At 44.9% G+C, this 22,095-nt stretch overlaps 1 protein-coding gene across 10 annotated transcripts in view; it reads left to right on the plus strand.

Annotated features, from left to right (window-relative positions):
* The window catches only part of LOC137369378 (MOB kinase activator 3B), a 154,507-nt gene extending 132,722 nt beyond the window's left edge, over positions 1 to 21,785 (plus strand). For all 10 annotated transcript variants that reach the window (XM_068030519.1, XM_068030515.1, XM_068030517.1 and 7 more), the window contains one exon: positions 19,057 to 21,785. In XM_068030519.1, the coding sequence (XP_067886620.1) occupies positions 19,057 to 19,086 (30 nt within the window). In that variant the 3' untranslated portion in view covers positions 19,087 to 21,785. The remainder of the gene's footprint in view (positions 1 to 19,056) is intronic.
* Positions 21,786 to 22,095: the final 310 nt, after the last annotated feature.

Here is a 22,095-nt window from a genome sequence, read left to right on the forward strand (position 1 = left end):
ATGGTGTGGTGAAAGACAAAGCATTAGTACAGAGAGGGTGTTAATGGACAGAAAACTGAACAGCCTGGCCCCAAGCACAAACATGAAAAAAGTGGGTAGGCACAGTAGAAACAAACTAAAATAAAATAAACACATAAAAAATAAAAAAGAAAACATAACTAAAAATAAAAATAAAAAGGGGGGCCCGTCATGCTCTGAAATTATTGAACTCAGTGTTCAATCTGTTCTTGCCTAATCAGTAAATGAGATGCTGTTCCTCGAGCTTGCATTGATGTTCACTGGAACACTGCAGCAATCCCAGGACAGAGATGTGGGCATGAGAGAGTGTTGAAATGGCCAAGCAACCGGAAGCTTGGGGTCATGCTTTCGGACTGAGTGGAGGTTTTTTTTAAATTTAGAGATACAGCACTGAAGCAGGCCCTTCGGCCCACCGAGTCTGAACCGACCAACAACCCCCCATTTATACTAATCCTACATTAATCCCATATTCCCTACCACATCCCCACCATTCTCCTACCACCTACCTACACTAGGGGCAATTTACAATGGCCAATTTACTTATCAACCTGCAAGTCTTTCGGCTGTGGGAGGAAACCTGAGCACCCGGCAGAAACCCATGCAGTTACAGGGAGAACTTGCAAACTCCGCACAGGCAGTACCCAGAACTGAACCCGGGTCGCTGGAGCTGTGAGGCTGCAGTGCTAACCACTGTGCCACTGTATCACCCCAGGTGTTCTGCAAAGTGGTCACCCAGTCTGCGTTTGGTCTCCCCAATGTAGAGGAGACCACATTGTGAGCAGCGAATACAGTCTACTAAATTGAAGGAAGTACAAGTAAATCGCTGCTTCACCTGAAACGAGTGTTTGGAGCCTTGGACAGTGAAGAGTAAGGAGGTAAATGGGCAGATATTACACCTCCTGCAATTGCAGGGGAATGTGCCGTGGGAAGGAGATGAGGTGGTGGGGGTAATGGAGGAGTGTTGCGGAGGGAATAATCCCTTTAGAATGCTGACAGGGGAAGGGAGGGGAAGATGCATTTGTTAGTGGCATCATGCTAGAGGTGGCAGAAATGGCGGAGGATGATCCTTTGGATGTGGAGGCTGGTGTGGTGTAAAGTGAGGACAAGGGGAACCCTGTTGCTGTTTAGGGAGGGAGGGGAAGGGGTGAGGGTAGAGGTGTGGGAAATGGGCCGGACATGGTTGAGGGCCCTGTCAATCACAGTGGGGGGGAATCCTCAGTTGAGGGAAAAGGAGGACATATCAGAAGCGCTGTCATGGAAGGTAGCATCATCAGAGCAGATGCATCGGAGATGGAGAAACTGGGAGAATGGAATGGAGTCTTTACAGGAGGCAGGGTGTGAAGAAGTGTAGTCGAGGTAGCTGTGGGAGTCGGTGGGCTTATAATGAATATTAGTAGACAGCCTATCCCCAGAGATGGAGACAGAGAAGTCGAGGAAGGGAAGGGAAGTGGACCATGTGAAGGTGAGAGAAGGGTGGAAATTAGAAGCAAAGTTGATAAAGTTTTCCAGTTCCGGGTGGGAGCAAGAAACAGAACCAATACAGTCATCAATGTATCGGAAAGAGTTGGGGGAGGGGGCCTGAGCAGGACTGGAACAAGGAATAGTCGACATATCCCACAAAAAGTCAGGCATAACTAGGACCCATGTGGGTACCCATAGCAACACCTTTTACTTGAAGGAAATGAGTGGAGTTGAAGGAGAAGTTGTTCAATGTGAGAATAAGTTCAGCCAGGCGGAGGAGGGTGGTGGTGGATGGGGACTGGTTGGGCCTCTGTTCAAGGAAGAAGCAGAGAGCCCTCAGACCATCCTGGTGGGGGGTGGAGGTGTAGAGAGATTGGACATCCTTTTGCTTTTATTTTAGCTATTCCAATACTCTCCTGGCCAGCCTCCCAACCCTCACCCTCCCTCTTTTCTTCTTATCCTCCTCAAACCCACCTCTTTGATCAAGTTTCTTCGTCATCCCTCCTAATTTCTTCTTGCATTCAGCACCCATTTTCCTCATGACGTTGTGAAGCACCTTGCAATGTTTCTCTACTCTTAAAGCTGCTGTATTAATGGCTGATGTACTGGTAACTGATGTACTGAGCCATGGAGATTGTGAAAAGATGTTTTTATTTATGATTAGATGTTCATTCCTAAAAATCAATATCATTCTACATTAAAAGCACCATGGAGCTGCTGTTCCTCATCCTCATCGATAGCTTTCATAGAAACAGGAAGAAGCTATTTAGCCTCCCGAGCCTGTTTTGCACCAATGAATGAGATCATTGCTGATCTGCGACCTAACCCCAGATACTTTCTAAAGTAAGGTGGCCAAAGATATGCAGGAAGAACCTGGGATGCCTCTGTTCAACCCTGCGGGGAAGCAGCAGGCTTCCACTTGTGAACTGACGTCACTTCTTGTATCAGAAGTGCTAATATTGGTAATTCAATACCTGCAAAATTGAGTTCCTGTTCATGCTCCTGGCTGTTAAGCAATGAAAATGGAAATCTGTGCGTCACAACAAAACATTTCAAATATATGTCGAATGGCGACTGAATCCATGAGTTAACGTTACTCGCGAACTGTGATTGTGGTCTCAATCTTCACCTTCCCCTGGTACATTATACTATTTTTGAATTACAACGGGACCCCACAGTGTTGAATGAAGAGGATCTTGTTCTATGCCACAAGGTGTGGACCTTTACATAAGATTCTGTAAAAATGAAACTGAAAATCTCTAGGTTGCTGAAAAGAAAACATGACAACAATTGGATTCTTTGATTTATTTAACTAAATGAGGCTGGGTTATTTTAAGGCATGTGATTACACTCAGTGATTTCAGTCAATTTCTGTCTAGCTCACCAGCACAAAATGAGCTTGTGACTCAATCACAGATTTTTCACCCTATTTCAGATTTCTAGCATCCGCAGTATTTTGCTTTTACTCAATCACATCCATCTGGTTCACAATAGACAATTGCTGGATGCTTTTTCAAGAACATTAGACAGTGCAATTCAGTGAGAAACCTCCAAGTAATGCAAAAGAATAAACATATGATGCTCAATTACTCTGATATAATGTGTACAAATTGGGTCGTTTGTCTGCTGTCAGTTCATAAACTTGCTAGTACATCACAATCATTATTTCTTCAGTGTGGAGATTATCGTGCAACAAGGATAGTCAAGATCTCTCTATATGGTTTCACCATTGCTCGTGAATATATGTAAAGAACCATCAACTATTTTGATTTAAATAACTCAGCCTGGCTTCAATTTCCTAATCGGCTTTGGAATGACTGATTCTCTACTCATTGGCTACAAGATTGTACATGAAGGAGCTGATTCTGACAGAGAAAGATAGGTTAATATTTCAGGTAGAACCTTTCAGGTTTCATCTTTAAGTCTTAACCTTTGTTAAGGTTTAATGTAAAGAGAAAATGGGACTACACATGTGATGAGAAGTAGAGAGAGATTGTTCCCTTAATATATTCCTTTAGTCTGTTAAGTGCTGTGCTGAACTTCATTTCCAATGCTTTATGGCTAGTAATAACTTGCTAGTAGCATTCAGGCTGAACTGTAAAGTATTTTAGTGTGTACTATGGCTGTCATTTCAATTTCTGATTAATTTGAATTGTCTCTGTTTGACTTGGCATTTCTCCATTTGCCCCTGGCTGCGAATTCATTTGTAGGGAATCATGGAGATAGAACTCCTGTTTCACTACCACATTGTTAACCATTTTTTAAAAAGTGCTTTTAAGAACCTACTGTACTGCAAATTTATCTCTTACTCTGCTGCATAAACCAAAACTCCTAAACATTAAAGTCAGTAGAGAGTCTAACCATTTTCCCATGGCATTCAATGGCATTATCACCACTGAATTCCCCACCATCAAAATCTCTGGGGGTTATCATTGACAAGAAACTTAACCAGGTGAGCTACATAAATACTATGGACACAAGAGCAGGTCAGAGGCTGGATGTCTGTATAAGTGACTCACCTCCTGGCTTCCCCAAAGACTTTCCACAATCTACAAGGCACAAGTCAGGAGTTTGATAGAATATTCTCCACTTGCCTACATGAGTGCAGCTCCAACAACACTCAAGAAGCTCGACCCCATCCAGAACAAAGCAGCCGGCTTGATTGGCACCCCATCCACCACCTTAAACATTTACTTCCTCCACCACAGGCTCAGTGTGTATCATCTACAAGGTGCACTGCAGCAACTCACCAAGGCTGCTTTGACAGCACCTTCCAAACTCACGAAAGGAAAATCCCAAGGCTTTTTATACATATATAAAGAGCAAGAGGGTAACCAGGGAAAGGGTTGGCCCACTCAAGGACAGAGATGGGAATCTATGTGTGGAGCCAGAGGAAATGGGCGAGGTGCTAAATGAGTACTTTGCATCAATATTCACCAAAGAGAAGGACTTGGTGGATGATAAGCCTAGGGAAGGGAGTGCAGATAGTCTCAGTCATCTCATTATCAAAAAGGAGGAGGTGTTGGGTGTCTTGCAAAGCATTAAGGTAGATAAGTCCCCAGGGCCTGATGGGATCTACCCGAGAATACTGAGGGAGGCAAGGGAAGAAATTGCTGGGGCCTTGACAGAAATCTTTGCATCCTCATTGGCGACAGGTGAGGTCCCAGAGGACTGGAGAATAGCCAATGTTGTTCCTTTGTTTAAGAAGGGTGGCAAGGATAATCCAGGAAATTATAGGCCGGTGAGCCTTACGTCAGTGGTAGGGAAACTATTAGGGAGGATTATTCGGGACAGGATTTACTCCCATTTGGAAACAAACAAACTTATTAGCGAGAGACAGCATGGTTTTGTGAAGGGGAGGTCGTGTCTTACTAATTTGATTGAGTTTTTTGAGGAAGTGACGAAGATAATTGATGAAGGAAGGGCAGTGGATGTTATCTATATGGACTTTAGTAAAGCCTTTGACAAGGTCCCGCATGGCAGACTGGTACAAAAGGTGAAGTCACACGGGATCAGAGGTGAGCTGGCAAGATGGATACAGAACTGGCTCGGTCATAGAAGACAGAGGGTATCAGTGGATGGGTGTTTTTCTGAATGGAGGGATGTGACTAGTGGTGTTCCGCAGGGATCAGTGCTGGGACCTTTGCTGTTTGTAGTATATATAAATTATTTGGAGGAAAATGTAGCTGGTCTGATTAGTAAGTTTGCGGATGACACAAAGGTTGGTGGAGTTGCAGATAATGATGAGGATTGTCAGAGGATACAGCAGGATATAGATCGGTTGGAGACTTGGGCGGAGAAATGACAGATGGAGTTTAATCCGGACAAATCTGAGATAATGCATTTTGGAAGGTCTAATGCAGGTGGGAGGTATACAGTAAATGACAGAACCCTTAAGAGTATTGACAGGCAGAGAGATCTGGGCGTACAGGTCCACAGGTCACTGAAAGTGGCAATGCAGGTGGATAAGGTAGTCAAGAAGGCATACGGCATGCTTGCCTTCATCGGTCGGGGCATAGAGTATAAAAATTGGCAAGTCATGTTGCAGCTGTACAGAACCTTAGTTAGGCCACACTTAGAATATTGCATGCAATTCTGGTCACCACACTACCAGAAGGACGTGGAGGCTTTGGAGAGGGTACAGAGGAGGTTTACCAGGATGTTGCCTGTTCTGGAGGGCATTAGCTATGAGGAGAGGTTGGAAAAACTTGGATTGTTTTCACTGGAACGACGGAGGTGGAGGGGCGACATGATAGAGGTTTACAAAGTTATGAGCGACATGGACAGAGTGGATAGTCAGAAGCTTTTTCCCAGGGTGGAAGAGTCAGTTACTAGGGGACATAGGTTTAAGGTGCGAGGGGCAAAGTTTAGAGGGGATGTGCGAGGCAAGTTTTTTACACAGAGAGTGGTGAGTGCCTGGAACTTGCTGCCGGGGGAGGTGGTGGAAGCAGATACGATAGCGACGTTTAAGAGACATCTTGACAAATACATGAATAGGAAGGGAATAGAGGGATATGGACCCCGGAAGTGCAGAAGGTGTTAGTTTCGGCAGGCATCAAGATCGGCGCAGGCTTGGAGGTCCGAATGGCCTGTCCCTGTGCTGTACTGTTCTTTGTTCTTTGTTCTTTTACCTCTCCCACCTAGAAGGACAAGGGCAGCAGACACGTGAGAACACACCACCTCCAAGTTTCCCTCCAAATCACACATCATCCTGACTTGGAACTATGTCGCTGTCCCTTCCCTGTCACTAGGTCAAAATCCTGGAACTCCCTCCCTAATAGCACTGTGAGTGTCCCTTCACCAGATGGACTACAGCAGTTCAAAAAGGTGACTCACCATCACCTTCTCAAGGGCAATTAGAGATGGACAATAAATGCTGGCCTTGTCAGTGGTGCTCAATACCTGTGAATGAATAAAGAAAAAATGTTACAGAACTTAGTATTAATGGTTAGCTATCCATCCATCTGCTTCCACCACCTCCCCTTGCATCCTACAAATGTTGCATGTTACACTTTAGATTGTTAAAAATATTTTTTTAAGAAAAGAAAGCCAGTCATTTTATACAACCTTAATAACCTGGACTTCTCCTGAACTGCAAGAGGGAGTGATTTACAAAAGTTCCCTCCACAATTGACCTCAGGATAAGTATCGTGGACTAGTTTCCCACAGTCAATACTTTAGTTATGTGGTTCTGACAAAATTTGAAGATGAAAGCACATTAGTAATATCATCGGGTCCACACAGCTGAATTCATTGCCAGGCTAAACACGTGCACCTTAGCACAACCATGCTCCAGAGCCCAGATCACTTGTGAGCAATGTTATCGAGATCAGCAGTTGTTCTTAAAAAAAAGATAAATTAATTCAATTGCACTCGATCAGCATCTAAATAGGTCAAAAAGATTCAGATTCTTATTGATTTTATGTACAATTCTTAGTATTTTTTACTTTAAATTCCTAGAAGCAAGCTGTTACTTGTCAATTATCACATAGAAATTGAACGTCTGTAATATCACGTAATGGTCTGCACTGGCAACTCCATGCACCTCGATGATGGCTTCTTATTCCCTACTGCACACTCCATAATAGTTAATTCTATTTAAGTAGATAATAGTTGGCAGTGAGTGATATGGCAGTAATTCGATCTCATCGTTCTGTTGATCATAAAACATGAGCTTTGCTTTCTCATATTTTGATGATGTTCCAGCCACGCGATTCAATTACTGGCCAGTAGCTCACTGCCAAAGAGCTATTATGTCCTTTCAGGTCCTGTATCATAAAATCAGTAATAGGCTTTCTCTGGTGGCTTGATGTAATTGAACCCTGCATGACATACAGTCTTGCTGTCCTATTGACTTTTTGCTCTACTTAATTATTGGATTACAGATAATAAACAGGATAATGTTTTGGCTTGACCACTTGTTATAACTTCTTCCCAAAAAGGAAAACTGTAAATAAAACTGCCCTTAATCAAAACACTTTTAAACTTGAATTCTCAGTGGTTAGTTATTTGTGAATTGTCTATAGTAATGTAGAAACATGCCTACGTCCTTCCCAAAAGAGGCAGGGTGAGCGGACAGGGGGGTGGGTGGAAAACCAAACGTCAGCAGATGAACTGCCCAGGGCTGTACTTGTATCCCTTCTGGCAGCTGGATTGGAGGGATTTGACCATGGGCTTCAGAACCTGTTGCTTATCCACCTTCTCGGCAGGAGGAAGTCAGACCAGAAAAGAGAGGGGAGGAAGCTAAATTTAAAAGCAGGATGGATTCTTGAGAAGGTACATATTTTATGAAGCCATTGTACAATTTGATTGCACAGAGTTCTTGGGAGGAATGAACTGCAACATCCAAGTTGTAATTATTTCTCACGTCCTCTAACCAAGGATACCGATGATCCTCTCTTCCTTTACGTCCTTCTTTGTGTGCATGGACATATTTTCTGTTTCTCTCTCATAGAATCATAAATGATACAGCACAGAAGGAGGCCATTCAGGCCATCATATCTGTACTGGCTCTTTGAAAGAGCTATCCAATTAGTCAATTTCCCTTCTCTTTCTCTGTCACTTTGTGTGAGGAAAATAAAAGGCTGAGAAATTAGGCTCAATAGTGCCCTCAGAGCTTCAAAATGGGGTTCACAGTGCGTGTGCATACTTGTACCATGAAGCATGCCAGGTGCCATCTTGGTCCAGGCATTAACATGTGTGCAGTGAATTCAGCGCTCCAGCTGGCTCCCTCCCTGAACCTTACACAGCTGAACTCGTGTTCAGCAGCAGGAAGGACTGATGCATGACTAAGGAAGTACATCTGAAACGTTCTGTCATGGTCATGCAATCTGAACTTATGAACTATAAAATGAACTTGTGAAGTAAACCTGAAGCGGCCACTTGTAAACAAAATGGAGTCGGAGCTCAAGTGTCTTTTGCTTTTCTGCCAATACACATAGACCTACAAGAACCGTAAGCTAATTTTCATGTCTGGACCAGTCTTGGAGAAGTCGTTAAATACAAATGACCTTTCTGGACACGTCCCTGAGAAATTATTAAAATGCAAGCGGAGTGGTAATGGCTGCTTCTCTCCAACTGATTGGGTCAACAATACTTTCGCAGACTTTTGGACTCCAAACACAAATTCCAAAGAATGGGTGTGAAAAGCCCCACTTCATCAATGTGAGATGAGGAGGAATGACACCCAGACTCCATTATCTAACGATGGCCTCACCATCAGAAACCATTTATGAGGACAATGGAAAGAGAAACTATGTTCACATGACAGAAATTATGTTTCTGAAAAGGAGCTTCAATAAAGGTATTATCTGGGCAGATAAAGGAGACCCATCTATGCCAGGGGTGTCCAACATTTTGCATGGTGGGGGTGGGGGGTGGGGGGGGTGGGGTCACAATACAATTTTTGTCCTGAATAGGGGGCCAGTGAGAAAATTTCAGAAAGATAAAGACATTAAAAATTTATCTTACTATCAAATGTGCATTTTTGTGAAGAAGCTTTAAATGAAAAGACTAATTTATTGACTTACTTTCTCATCATGATGTTGAACACTGATTTAGTGACATACCTGGCATTGTTTATTTACTTATTTATTTATTCATTCATGGGAATGTGGGTGTCGCTGGTTAGGCCAGCATTTATTGCTCATCCCTAATTGCCCTTGAGAAGGTGGTGGTGAACTGCCTTCTTGAACCGCTGCAGTCCTTGGGGTGTAGGTACACCCACAGTGCTGTTAGGAAGGGAGTTCCAGGATTTTGACCCAGCGACAGTGAAGGAACGATGATATAGTTCCAAGTCAGGATGGTGTGTGGCTTGGAAAGGAACTTGCAGGTGGTAGTGTTTCTATACATCTGCTGCCCTTGTCCTTCTAGGTGGTAGAGGTCATGGGTTTGGAAGGTGCTGTCGAAGGAGCCTTGGTGCATTGCTGCAGTGCATCTTGTAGATGGTACACACTGCTGTCACTGTGCATCAGTAGTGGAGGGAGTGAATGTTTGTGGATGTTTTTGCTTGCATAGTCAATCTCTACCCGCACATGACATAGCGATGCGAAGTATTCCAGATAGATGTCCATCTGTCAGCAGTGATCTTGATCTCTTTCTCTTCCCTCTCTCTCCCCCTCTCTCTCCCCCTCCCTCCCTCTCTCTCTCTCCCCCTCCCTCCCTCTCCTCCCACTCTCTCCCCATCCCTCCCTCTCTATCTCTCTGCCTACCTCTCTCTCCCCCTCCCTCCCTCTCCACCTCCCTCCCTCTCTCTCCCCCTCCCTCCCTCTCTCCTCCCACTCTCTCCCCATCCCTCCCTCTCTATCTCTCTGCCTACCTCTCTCTCCCCCTCCCTCTCTCTCTCTCTCTCCACCTCCCTCCCTCCTTCCCCCTCCCTCCCTCTCCATCCCACTCCCTCCCCCTCCCTCCCCTCCATCCCCCTCCCTCCCTCTCCCGCCCCCTCCCTCCCTCCGTCTCCCTCCCTCCTTCCCTCTCTCCCCATCCCCTTTTCGCTCCCTCCCTGTCTCTCTCTCCCCCCTCTCCCCCCTCTGTCTCTCTCTATTGTGCAAAGTGATAAGATTAATTAATGATCTCAGAGTGAAGGTGCTCCTAGGTAGCAGCGATCATAATATAATTGAATTTTACATTCAGTCTGAGGGATAGACGAATGGGTCTAAGACTAGTATTTTAAACTTAAATAATGGCAATTATGAGAGCATGAAAGCAGAGTTAGCTAAAGTAAACTGGCAAATTAGGCTAAGGGATAGGTCAATAGAGATGCAGTGGTAGACATTTAATGGGATATATCAGAATGCCCAGAATATATACATTCCAATGAGAAAGAAAAATTCTAAGGGGAGGACCCACTGTCTGTGGTTAACTAAAAAAAGATAGTATCAAACTGAAAGAAAATGCACAAAATTGCACAAAGTTGGGTGGCAGGTCAGACGATTGGACAGAATGTAAAGAACAGCAAAGAATTACTAAAAGATGGATAAGGAGGGAAAAATTAGAGTATGAGAGAAAGCTAGCTCGAAATATAAAAACAGATAGTAAGAGTTTCTGTAGATATTTAAAAAAGAAAAGAGTTAACAAAGGGAGCATTGGTCCTATAGAAAGTGAGTCTGGGGAATGAGCAAGGGAAAATGAGGAGATGGCAAATGAATTGAACAGATATTTTGCATTTTGCATTGGTCTTCACTATAGAGAATACAAGTAACATCCCAGAAATAACTGTAAATCAGGAAATGGAAGGGAGGGAGAAACTCAAGAAAATTACAATCACCAGGGAAGTGGTACTAAGCAAATTGTTGGAGCTCCGGGCTAATAAGTCCCCGGGTCCTGATGGACCTCTTCCTAGGGTCTTAAAAGAAGTGGCTAGTGAGATAGTTGATGCGTTGGTTATAATTTTCCAAAATTCCCTAGATTTGAGGAAGGTTCCTTTCGATTGGAAAATAGAAAATGTAACTCCTTTATTCAAAAATGGAGGGAGACAGAAAGCAAGAAACTAGACACCAGTTAGCTTAACATCTGTCTTAGGGAAAATGTTTGAAGCTGTTATTAAAGACGTTACAGCAGGGCACTTAGAAAAATTCAAGGTTAACAGGCAGTGTCCACATGGTTTTGTGAAAGGGAAATCATGTTTAACCAATTTATTGGAGTTCTTTGAAGAAGTAACATGTGCTGTGGATAAAGGGAAACTGGTGGGTGTACTGTACTTAGATTTCCAGAAGGCATTTGATAAGGTGCCACGTCAAAGGTTATTGTGGAAAATAAAACCTCATAGTGTAGGAGATAACATTTTGGCAGGATAGAAGATTGGTTATCTAACAGGAAACAGAGAGTTGGAATAAATGGGTAATTTTCTGGTTGGCAAGATGTAACGAGTGGTGTGCTGCAGGGATCAGCGCTGGGGCCTCAACTTTTTACAATTTATATAAATGACTTGGATGAAGGCAGCAAAGGTATGGTTGCTACATTTGCTGATGACACAAAGCTAGGTAGAAAAGTAAGTTCTGAAGAGGACATAACGAGGCTACAAAGGGATATAGATAGAGTAAGTGAGTAGTCAAAGATCTGGCAAATGGAGAATAATGTGGGAAAATGTGAAATTGTACATTTTGGCAGGAAGAATAAAAAAGAAGCATATTATCTAAATGGTGAGAGATTGCAGAGCTCTGAGATGCAGAGGGATCTGGGTGTCCTGGTGCATGAATCACAAAAGGTTAGTATGCAGGTACAGCAAGTAATTAGGAAAACAACATAGGGCTGGGTTTTACAGCCCCCCGATGTCAGGGATCATGGTGGGGAAGGGCCAGAAAATGCCTCTGGCAGAGGCCTGCCAAGGGCCTCTATGCCGGGAAGGCTTGTCCCAATATTGCTGGCAGCAGCAAGGCCTCATGGCAGCTCCCCCGCCACTCGTTGAGGGGAGCAGAATTTAAATATGTAAAACAATGCAAATTAATGAATTAAGCACTTATCTGCACCTGCCGGCCATCCTGATCCAATATTGGCACCGGAGGCTGATGTCCTGAGCTTTTGGATCTCTTTCCCCCATCTCTCTCTCTCACCCCTTCCCCGCCACCCACCACCACTCTCTTTCTGTGTGTGTCTCTCAGGGAATTGAGGGATGTGGTGAGCAGGCGGGAAAGTGGAGTTGAAGCCTAAGATCAGCCACAATCATATTGATTGGCGGAGCAGGTTCGATGGGCCATATGGTCTACTCCTGCTCTTATTTCTTGTGTTCTTGTGTGACGGGGGAGAATGTTCCTTAAATATTTAATGTGAAGGTTGTGAAGTTGAATTGTACAGAGCAATAGCATGCTTAGATCCGGGTGTTCTATATGTTGATGCAAAAATGCTGGTCCAGTACTCAGTATCATCAGAAATATTCCTTTCTGCTTCCTTTCTCTGTTTCTTTGACTTCAAACCTCCTGATGATTATGAATCCAGGATGAAAGGTGAGTTCCTGGCAGGGCTGGTGAAGTGGGAGAAGGAGAAACAGATGGTGCAAGAGGCAGCCCTGAGAAAGAGGAATGTGCACCAATAACAATGATTTGAACCACTTTGTCTGCTTCAAACCCACCTTAACATCTATTAACTCTGAAGCTGCTTTATATGTTGCACAACCTGTGGTGGCGTCAGTTTATAATTAGTTCTTTCAGCAAAGTCTTAAGCTCTTGCCCATCAAAAGAGGTGATACATTTTCTCAGTAAACAGCTGTGTGGATTTGCATGCTTTGTTTTTTATAATGTACCAAAGACTGATGTACCCCACCATTATAACTTTTAAATATAAGGTCCGTCTCTCTTTAGAAAGTTCAAAAATTGAAAGGCTTGATTGTTTCAGTGGATTAGGTGAACAGAGAATTGTGTAGTTTTTAATTAGAGCCCACAATAATTGTAGTAATTATTTCACAATGTTCACCAAACAATCTTTCTGCATGGCATTGTGTGGGCACAGGTGGTTCATTATTTCAAAGAATCCTGACTTTTTCCATCCCTTGCCCTTTGTCAGTGATCTGACACTGCACATTTGCTGCCTTGTTTATTTTATTAATTGTTTGGGTTCCGCTTAGTCATTGTGTATCAGCTATTGGTGAGTTCAGGACTCAGGCTAGAAGTTGTAGTCTGATGGCTTGCTCCAATGGGCTGAATTTTCCCAGCCCTGTGGTGGGAGGAGTGGAGGCAGGGGGCCAGGAAAATAAGGATGTATCACATTGAGACGACTCCCCGATACATTCCCGCCCCAGGGGAACTTTCCCAGTGTGGACTGGGAGTAGGATCAGCTGCCCACTCCAACGAGGCAGACCCGGGGGCCATAGGAGTAGTTCCATGCCCCAATGACGGGTCCGAGGGCAGGAAAGGCCATATCTGTGGCCCATACGATTCCTCCGGAAAGGCTTCCCCTCCATTCCAAGGGGCCGAAGGGATTCAGCCCTCATAATTTTTGATTTGGATCCATGCCTCCAAGGATGTCTCCATCTTGAGGCACCCTCACAGTCCCCGACTTGCTTCAGCAGCACCCAACTCTCCCAGTGGTGATGCTGAAGCTCCAGAGCTGCTGACTGTCTGATTGGGCCTCCAGCACCACGGGCCTGACTGCTGTCCTTAATATGCTGGGGAGCGCGGAGACGGACAATAAGGAGGTCTGGCAAGTTTGGGCTCGGGACCGCCATTTGGGCTCAACGCCAGAATCCTAAAGTTTGTGGGAAAATTAGCTCAGTAACAGCCATGGCTCTGTGAGTGGCACTCTCACCTCTGAGTCAGAGATTCTGGATTCAGGCCCCACTCCAGGAGTTGAGTGTAAAATTCCAGGCTGACACTTGCAGTACTGAGGGAGCGCTGCACATTCGGAGGGACAGTACTGAGGGAGCGCTGCACATTCGGAGGGACAGTACTGAGGGAGCGCTGCACATTCGGAGAGACAGTACTGAGGGAGCGCTGCACTGTCGGAGGGACAGTACTGAGGGAGCGCTGCACTGTCGGAAGGACCGTACTGAGGGAGCGCTGCACTGTCAGAGGGACAGTACTGAGGGAGCGCTGCACTGTCAGAGGGACAGTACTGAGGGATGCTGCACTGTCGGAGGGACAGTACTGAGGGAGTGCTGCACTGTTGGAGGGACAGTACTGAGGGAGCGCTGCACTGTCAGAGGGGTTGTACTGAGGGAGTAATACACTGTCAGAGGTTCAGTACTAAGGGAGTGTTGCACTGGCAGAGTGCCATTACCATAGGGGTGCAACACAGCTGTGGGAAGTACGAAGGGAGTACTGCACTGTAATGGGTCAGTACTGAGGAAGCATTGCATTGTCAGAGTGTCAGTACTGAAGGAGTGCTGCTCTGTCGAAGGGTCGGTACTGAGAAAGCACTGCACTGGCTGAAATTCAGTATTGAGGGAGCGCTGTACTGTTGAAGCGAAGTTATTGAGGGGGTGCTGCACTTCTAGAGGGTCAGTACTGAGAGAGCACTGCACTGTCGGAGGATCAGTACTGAGGGAGTGCTGCACTGTTGAAGGGGAAATCCTGAGGGAGTGCTGCACTGTCGCAGGGCCGGTACTGAGGGAGCATTGCACTGTTGAAGGGGCAGTAGTGAGCACTGCATTGTAGGAGGCTCGGTACTGAGGGAGTGCTGCACTGTCGGAGGGTCAGCAATGAGGGAGTGCTGCACTGTAGTGGGGCAGAACTGAGAGCGCAGCGCTATTGGAGGGTCAGTACTGAGGGAGTGCTGCACTGTCAGAGGGTCAGTACTGAGGGAGCGCTGTACTGTTGAAGGGGAAGTACTGAGGGAGTGCTGCACTGTTGTAGGGGAAGTACTGAGGGAGTGCTGCATTGTAGGCAGGTCAGTACTGAGGGAGTGCTGCACTGTAGTGGGGCAGTACTGGGAGAGCGCAGCGCCATTGGAGGTGCAGTACTGAGGGAGTGCTGCACTGTCGGAGAGGCAGTACTGAGGGAACTCTGTACTGTTGGAGGGGCAGTACTGAGAGAGTGCTGCATGCTCAGATGGCTAGTACTAAGTGATCTCTGCACTGTTGGAGGGGCAGTACTGAGGGAGTACTGCGCAGTCAGAGGCGAAGTTCTGAGGGAGTGCTGCCCTGTTGGAGGGTCAGTTCTGAGGAAGAGTTGCACAGTTGGGAGAGGGGGGTTCAGTACTAAGGGAGTGCTGCTCTTGCGGAGTGTCATTACCATAAGGGTGCAACACAGTTGAGGGCAGGACTGAGGGTGTACTTCACTGTAGTGGGCCAGTACTGAGGGAGCGCTGTACTGTTGAAGGGGAAGTACTCAGGGAGTGCTGCACAGTCGCAGGGTCGGTACTGAGGGAGCACTGCACTGTCGGAGGGTCAGTACTGAGGGAACGCTGTACTGTTGAAGGGGAAGTACTGAGGGAGTGCTGTACTGTCGCAGGGTTGGTACGGAGGGAGTACTGCATTGTTGAATGGGCAGTAGTGAGGGAGCACTGCACTGTCGGAGGGTCGGTACTGAGGGAGTGCCATACTGTTGAAAGGGCAGCAGTGAGCACTGCACTGTCAGAATGTCAGCATGGAGGAATGCTACACTGTTGGAAGTACTGAGGAAGTGATGCATTGTTGTGAGTCAGTAATGAGGAAGAGCTGCACTGTTGGAGGGTCAGTACTTACGGAGCATCGCACTGTTTAAGGGCAGTACTGAGTACTGCACTATCAGAGGGTCAATACTGAGAGAGAGTGTAGTACTGTTGAAGGGGCAGTACTGAGGGAGTACTGCACTGTCAGAGTGTCAATTTGAAGGAGTGTTGCACTGTCGGAGTGTCAGTACTGAGGGAGCACTGCTCTGTGGAAGGGACAGTACTGAAGGAACTCTGCACTGTAGGAGGGTCAGTACTAAGGGAGCACTGCACTGTCGGAGGGTCAGTACTGAGGGAGCACTGCACTGTCGGAGGGTCAGTACTATTGGAAGGAAAGTATGGAGTGAGCGCTGCACTGTTGGAGGTGCCGTCTCTCAGATGAGATGTTTAGCCGAGGCCCCGTCTGCTCTCAGATGGACGAACAGATCCCATGCCACTATGTCGAAGAAGAGCAGGGGAGTTATGTGCATATTGGCTGCCGTGTTTCTTACATCACAACAGTGACTACACTTCATTGGCTGTAAAACACTTTGGGAAGTTTGGGGGAGTGGTTGTAGCTACACCTCAAGGACCGCAGCACTTCACCATCACCTTCTCAACGATAATTAGAGATGAGCTTCAAATGCTGGCCTTGCCAGCAAATCTCACATCCCATGAATGGATAAAAAATGATTAACTTCAAACATGATCTCCCTTTCCTTTGGCATGACTCAGTGATTCAGACATTCTGTATTCCTTTAATGCATCTTTCCATTGCTTGACCGCGATCTGTTACATCATCCAACAGTCAATCCACTGTTACATCCTCACTTCACTCCCGCATTTCCCTGATTCTACTAATATGATTAAAGCAATAGCAAAATACTGCAAATACTGGAAATGTGACATAAAAACATACATTACTGGAAACACACAGCAGGTCTGACAGTATCTGTGGAGAGAGAGAGAGAGAGAGAACAAGGTTAGGTTAATGTTTCAGATTAACACCCCTTCATTAGAATCATCTTAATTTGCTTGTTCATCTCGATCTCTTCGTTTGAAGGGCCCAGCCCAAAATCTCAACTGTTCTTCCACAACTGCTGTTGAGCCCGCTGTGATCCTCCAGCTTTTGTTTTTTGTTTAACTTGCTATATCTGCACCATTTTCCTTTTCAGGTGTTTACAATATCTAATTTCAACCCACTTCTGGTAAAAGTGCTTGAACTTATTTTTCATTTTTAAAAAAATGTCTTTGAAAGGGGGATTTAAGGTTTTGTAAACACATTTTCTCATTACACAATATTGCCCAAAGATTTAGCTCCACCAGCTGGTAGAAACAGAAATCCACAAACAGCTTTCAACAGTAGGCTTCCTGTGTCGCTTTGGAACAAATCTCCAGGCAGCTTCGACCATTTCATTGTGAGGCGGACCTGCTTTCCTTGCTGTAAATACCTGTAAACACCCTAGCTTCCCTCCACTCCCATTAAAGGGCTAATACAGTCGAGGGAGGGGTTGGGGACACCACAGTGATGTTGAGTGGTTTTGATAGAGTAAATAGAGAAAAAATTATTTGCTGTGGCAAGCGGGCCAATAACTAAAGGCCATATATTCAAAATTATTGGAAAAAGATCTAGTAGGACGATGAGGAGAATTTTTTTCACTCTAAGTTGTCGGGATTTGGAACAATCCGTATGAAAAGGTGGTGGAAGCTGATTCCATAAATAATGTTAAAAGGGGTCTGGACAGGTATGTGAGGATGAGGAGCTTACAGGGTTGTGGACAAAAAGCGGGGATATGGAACTATGCACCACTGCTCTTTCAAAGAGCCAGCACGAGCATGATGGTCGAATGGCCTCCATCCAGACTGTAGGTTTCTATAATTCTATGAAAGAAGTGGAAGTAACAGTGGGAGTTTAACAATTTGGGAGTTGCTTTTACTTTGCAGAGTTATTATTGAAAGACCTCCTCCATAATGTAATTTAAAAAAATGTTCTTTTCTGTTTTCTCCAACTGTTCCCATGCCATTGAGCCCACAGTTACCAGCACCCCTTATGCTTCCAATGACTGTGTATCCATTCTTCATTTCTCGGCCCAAGCTTCCTAAGGTGTGCGCTCAGATCCTGAGATGTTTCAATTCCTACTGCAGAAACCAAGTACATTAGTACTGAGGGAGCACTGCACTGTCAGACATGCCGTCTTTAGGATACAATTTTTAAAAATTCATTAATGGGATCTGGGTGTCGCTGGCAAGGCCAGAATTTATTGCCCATCCCTAATTGAGAAGGCGGTGATGAGCTACCTTAAACCGCTGCAGTCTATGTGTTCTAGGTACACCCACAGTGCTGTTAGGAAGGGAGTTCCAAGATTTTGGCCCAGTGACAGTGAAGGAACGGCGATATAGTTCCAAGTCAGGATGGTGTGTGGCTGGGAGTGGAACTTGCAGGTGGTGGTGTTTCCATGTCTCTGCTGGCCTTGTCCTTCTAGGTGGTAGAGGTCGCGGGGTTGGAAGGCGCTGTCGAAGGAGCATTGGTGAGTTGCTGCAGTGCATCCTGTAGATGGTACACACTTCTGCCACTGTGCTGTGGTGGTGGAGGGAGTGAATGTTTAAAGTGGTGGATGGGGTGCCAATCAAGTGGACTGCTTTGGCCTGGATGGTGTCGAGCTTCTTGAGTATTGTTGAATTGCACTCATGGAGGCTAGTGGGCAGTATTGCATCATATTCTTGACTTGTGCCTTGTAGATACCCTTTGGAGGGTCAGGAGGTTGAGTTACTCACTGCAGAATTCCCAACCTTTGACCTACTCTGGCAGTCACAGTAATTATATGGCTGGTCCAGTTAAGTTTCTGGTCAATGGTAACCCCAGGACAATATTAAATCAAGATCTTGCTTGTAAGTTCTGGTAGTACTTGATGAAGGGCATGGAGTCCTGGACAGCATTCTTCCCTCCACCCAGACCAGTAAGAACAGATTAATTGGTTGTTCATTTCCACACTGAACCCTGAGTGGGAAGCTACCACCCATTAGACTGCACATGTTAGAGCAGGAATCACTGACTAGCAACCTGGTATAGCAACTGTGATTGATTTTTAATTTGTTAATTCAGTGCCTCGCCTACCACTGTAGCGGCTGAAATGATCGAAACCAACACAAACTGGGACTCAAAGCTGGCACCTACTAGGCTGTATGACATCGCTCTGTTCTGTTACTGTGCAGGTGAACGCTGAAAATAAACTCCTTGTTACAGTACAGAATTGAGAGAGCAGCTGCAGATGGGAAAGGAGGAATTTGTGAGCTTACACTGCTAGCACCATAGGGACCATGCCTTGTATTGACTTTATAGACTAATACAGTAAACCGTTTTAATCATCGTTTTCTTGTAATGATCTCGTGCACACTTTTCAATTAAGGTTAGATTGGTTGCCCATAGCTCATTAATTTGGCCACAGTTGGAAATTTTGTCCAGCTTATAAATGTCACAGTATTTTAAAAATTAACATATATTTTCCTTCTTGTTCTCAGAAAGAGATGACATCACAGATATGCCACTGAAAGGCTATGTTACAAAGATTCCAGTTAGCTACAGACTCCTGCAAGTACCTACACGCAACTGATATATCAGCTCTCTGCTTGCATCTGTGTCACTGTGGACTAACGCATCAAAGACAGATCACAGCCCAGCAGCAACCTCAGGCAATTTTGTGCATTTATGTTGGTAAAATAGCTGAATACTAAAACAGTGGCTCAAGCTGGTATTATGAGAAATACTCTGTAATTTTAAACAGTTTCTTGCCTTTTGATTTTGTGATGGTCCAGTGTTGAACTCAAACTGGGTCACTGCCTGAAAGCAGTATTATACAATTCAATCCAACAGTATGTCTCAGTTAACAGAGTTCAGTGTGATAGCTGATATCAATTATTCAGGGCATGGTTAATGGTCCATGCCTTTCGTAACAGAAAAGAATGTCCAGCAAGAGAGGGCTGGGTACTGTAGTGAGCACAAGAGTTCTCCTTTTTATCTCTTGAAGCTGGCTTTAAATCTACCTTACTGATCGGATGAAAGCTTCCTTTCTCAATTGGTTGGAGGGAGTTGAAGATTTGAAGAGAATGGTGATAACAGCGCTCCGAGCTCTGAAGAAATGCCAGTATGCGTCCTTAGTTTCATGGCATCCCTGACTTCCAGAGCCAGTTATACGCACAGTGATGTGAGCTTTCTGTTTGTATAATTTTTTCTCACCAATATTCTTCCCTACCCTGATCTGAAGGCATTGACTGCGTTCTGGCATGTGGTTCCCCACTGCCTTCCCAAGCACTCACCTGATTGCCAGGGACCGTTGATTCGGGCCTCCTGCTGCTAGAATTCCCTCTCCTGCCCACCATCCAGCTAGGGCTTTCCACCGGGTCCAGGCGGGCGTCTCATGGCAGACGAGGTCCATGAATTAAAACAATTTCCAATCCAGCCCAAATAACTCTGCCACCAGTTAAAATCCGGCACTTAAATGTGAGTAGTTAACAACAATCTGCGAATGATCGGTGACCGTGAGTCTGTCCTTTCCACACGCACGCACTTTCCACCAGCGGACACCGGGCAACAATTGGGAGCAGGAATCCTGACATGGTTTTCATTACTTAGCCTGAGGTTAATTGGAGCATCTGTACTTGCTGCAGCTCACTTCAACTAACCCAACATAGCCCAAGGATCAAGCTGAGGAATCTGTTGAAAAGGAAGTTAGACACCAGCACAGCCTCTTCCTTTTTATTCCACCGCAGTCCCGACCCAATGGAGCCCTCTTGGCTTTGCTAGATTTTCCATGCTTCCTTTCTCCCTTTTTCCCTGGATCTGTTTATAGGAACAGGAGGAGGCCATTCGGCCCCCTCGAGCCTATTCCGCCATTCAGTTAGATCATGCCTGATCTGCACCTGAACTCCATCTACCCACCTCAGCTCCATGTCCCCCAATGCCCTTATTCAACAGAAACCAATAGATGTCTGTCTTGAAAGCTCCAATTATGTCCACAGCCTTTTGGGGAGAGAGTTCCAACTTTGCACTACTTTTTGTGAAGAAATGCTTCCTGCTTTCCCTCCTACAGTTTCTCTGTATCTACCCTATTGAATCCTTTTAACATTTTAAACACCTCGAATGGATCGCCACTTACCTTCTGAGCTCAAAGGAATACCAGCCAAGTTAATGCAACCTGTCCTTATAAGCAATACATCTGTCACAGTTTCTGGTTCTGACGCAGGGTCAATGACCTGAAATGTTAACCCTATCTTTCTCTCCCCGTAGATGCTGCCTGACTTGAGTGTTTCCAGCATTTTCTGTTTTTATTTCAGATTTTCAGTATTTTGTTTTCTGATTTAATTCTGTTGGTTCAAAACAAGTTCCTTCCCCATTGTCCCACAGCCACCGTTCCTCATAGTTCCACATCTTAGATGTCAGTTATTCTCCTCACAAGCTACGTACAAGTAGCTTTCAGTGTTAATGGAGTTTTATATACACAATAAAAACCCTTCCATTGTCACTCAGATTGTACAGACGAGAAACAAATAAGGGAAGATACAGGAATTTGAGGGTTGAGCTGCCAGTATTTTGTAGTTTTGGTGAAAAACACATCTCAGAACAGAAGTCACGGACTTTTCACTGCTGCTGATCTTTAAATTCATGCATTAAGCTCAACTGATGCCTATCTTCTATGTGACTGCTTTGTGTTGAATGATTCACTTTTTTAGCACATGGAAGCAACTGGAATGGCACGCTGAAAAGTGGTTCGAAGAAAGCAGCCAGTTGATGGAAATCATTAGCCAAAGATCAGTGTTTCAGAGCATCACTGTCAAATTATTATATCCCAGCCAAAGCTCAGAAAACCACCACCCCCGCCCCCAGCAAGTGCATCATAATAACAAGATATTAGATTATTGCAGTCTGCAAGTATTAAATTTGGTGGCAAGACTTCTTACACGTTGCTTTTCAAGTGACATAGTCTGAAATGGTTTCTAAAAGCAGCTGCGTGGAGACATGATGGTGAACTCAAACTGAACCCATTTTTGGAGACCACGCACAGTCACTTGCAGAGATGGCGGATGTTGCCATTGCCTCATTGCACTCATTGATTTAATAAAGATCCAATCACTAATCAGGAAAACATTCTTTTGGCCCATTCTGTTTGCTCTTTTATTTTAAAGCTGGAGATATTTTTTCAGTGATAAGGAGTAACAGATTCTTTAAGACCAAATTGAGATTCTACCTTATTCACCCAATATAATTGTTATTTATTGAACTTAAGATTGTAGCAGATGACTTATGGATTGTGTCAGGACCTTAATGGTTTCATGATTGAATCTGAGAATGCCAAATGTTGTTATTTTGTCCAGGTCGATGAAATGTTATTTTAAAGAAGCGTGGTGGGGCTGAGAGTCTTTTAATGATAGAAGGGAGAGTGCCTGTTGCTCCTTGTAATTAATAAAGTATTTCATTGGCTGTATAGTGCTTCAGGATGTCCAGAGGTAACAAAGACACTATTTAAGCGGAAGTCCTTCTTTAATGAAAATCACATATTTCAA

This window comes from Heterodontus francisci, chromosome 4, assembly GCF_036365525.1.
Source record: "Heterodontus francisci isolate sHetFra1 chromosome 4, sHetFra1.hap1, whole genome shotgun sequence".
Lineage (NCBI taxonomy): Eukaryota > Metazoa > Chordata > Chondrichthyes > Heterodontiformes > Heterodontidae > Heterodontus > Heterodontus francisci.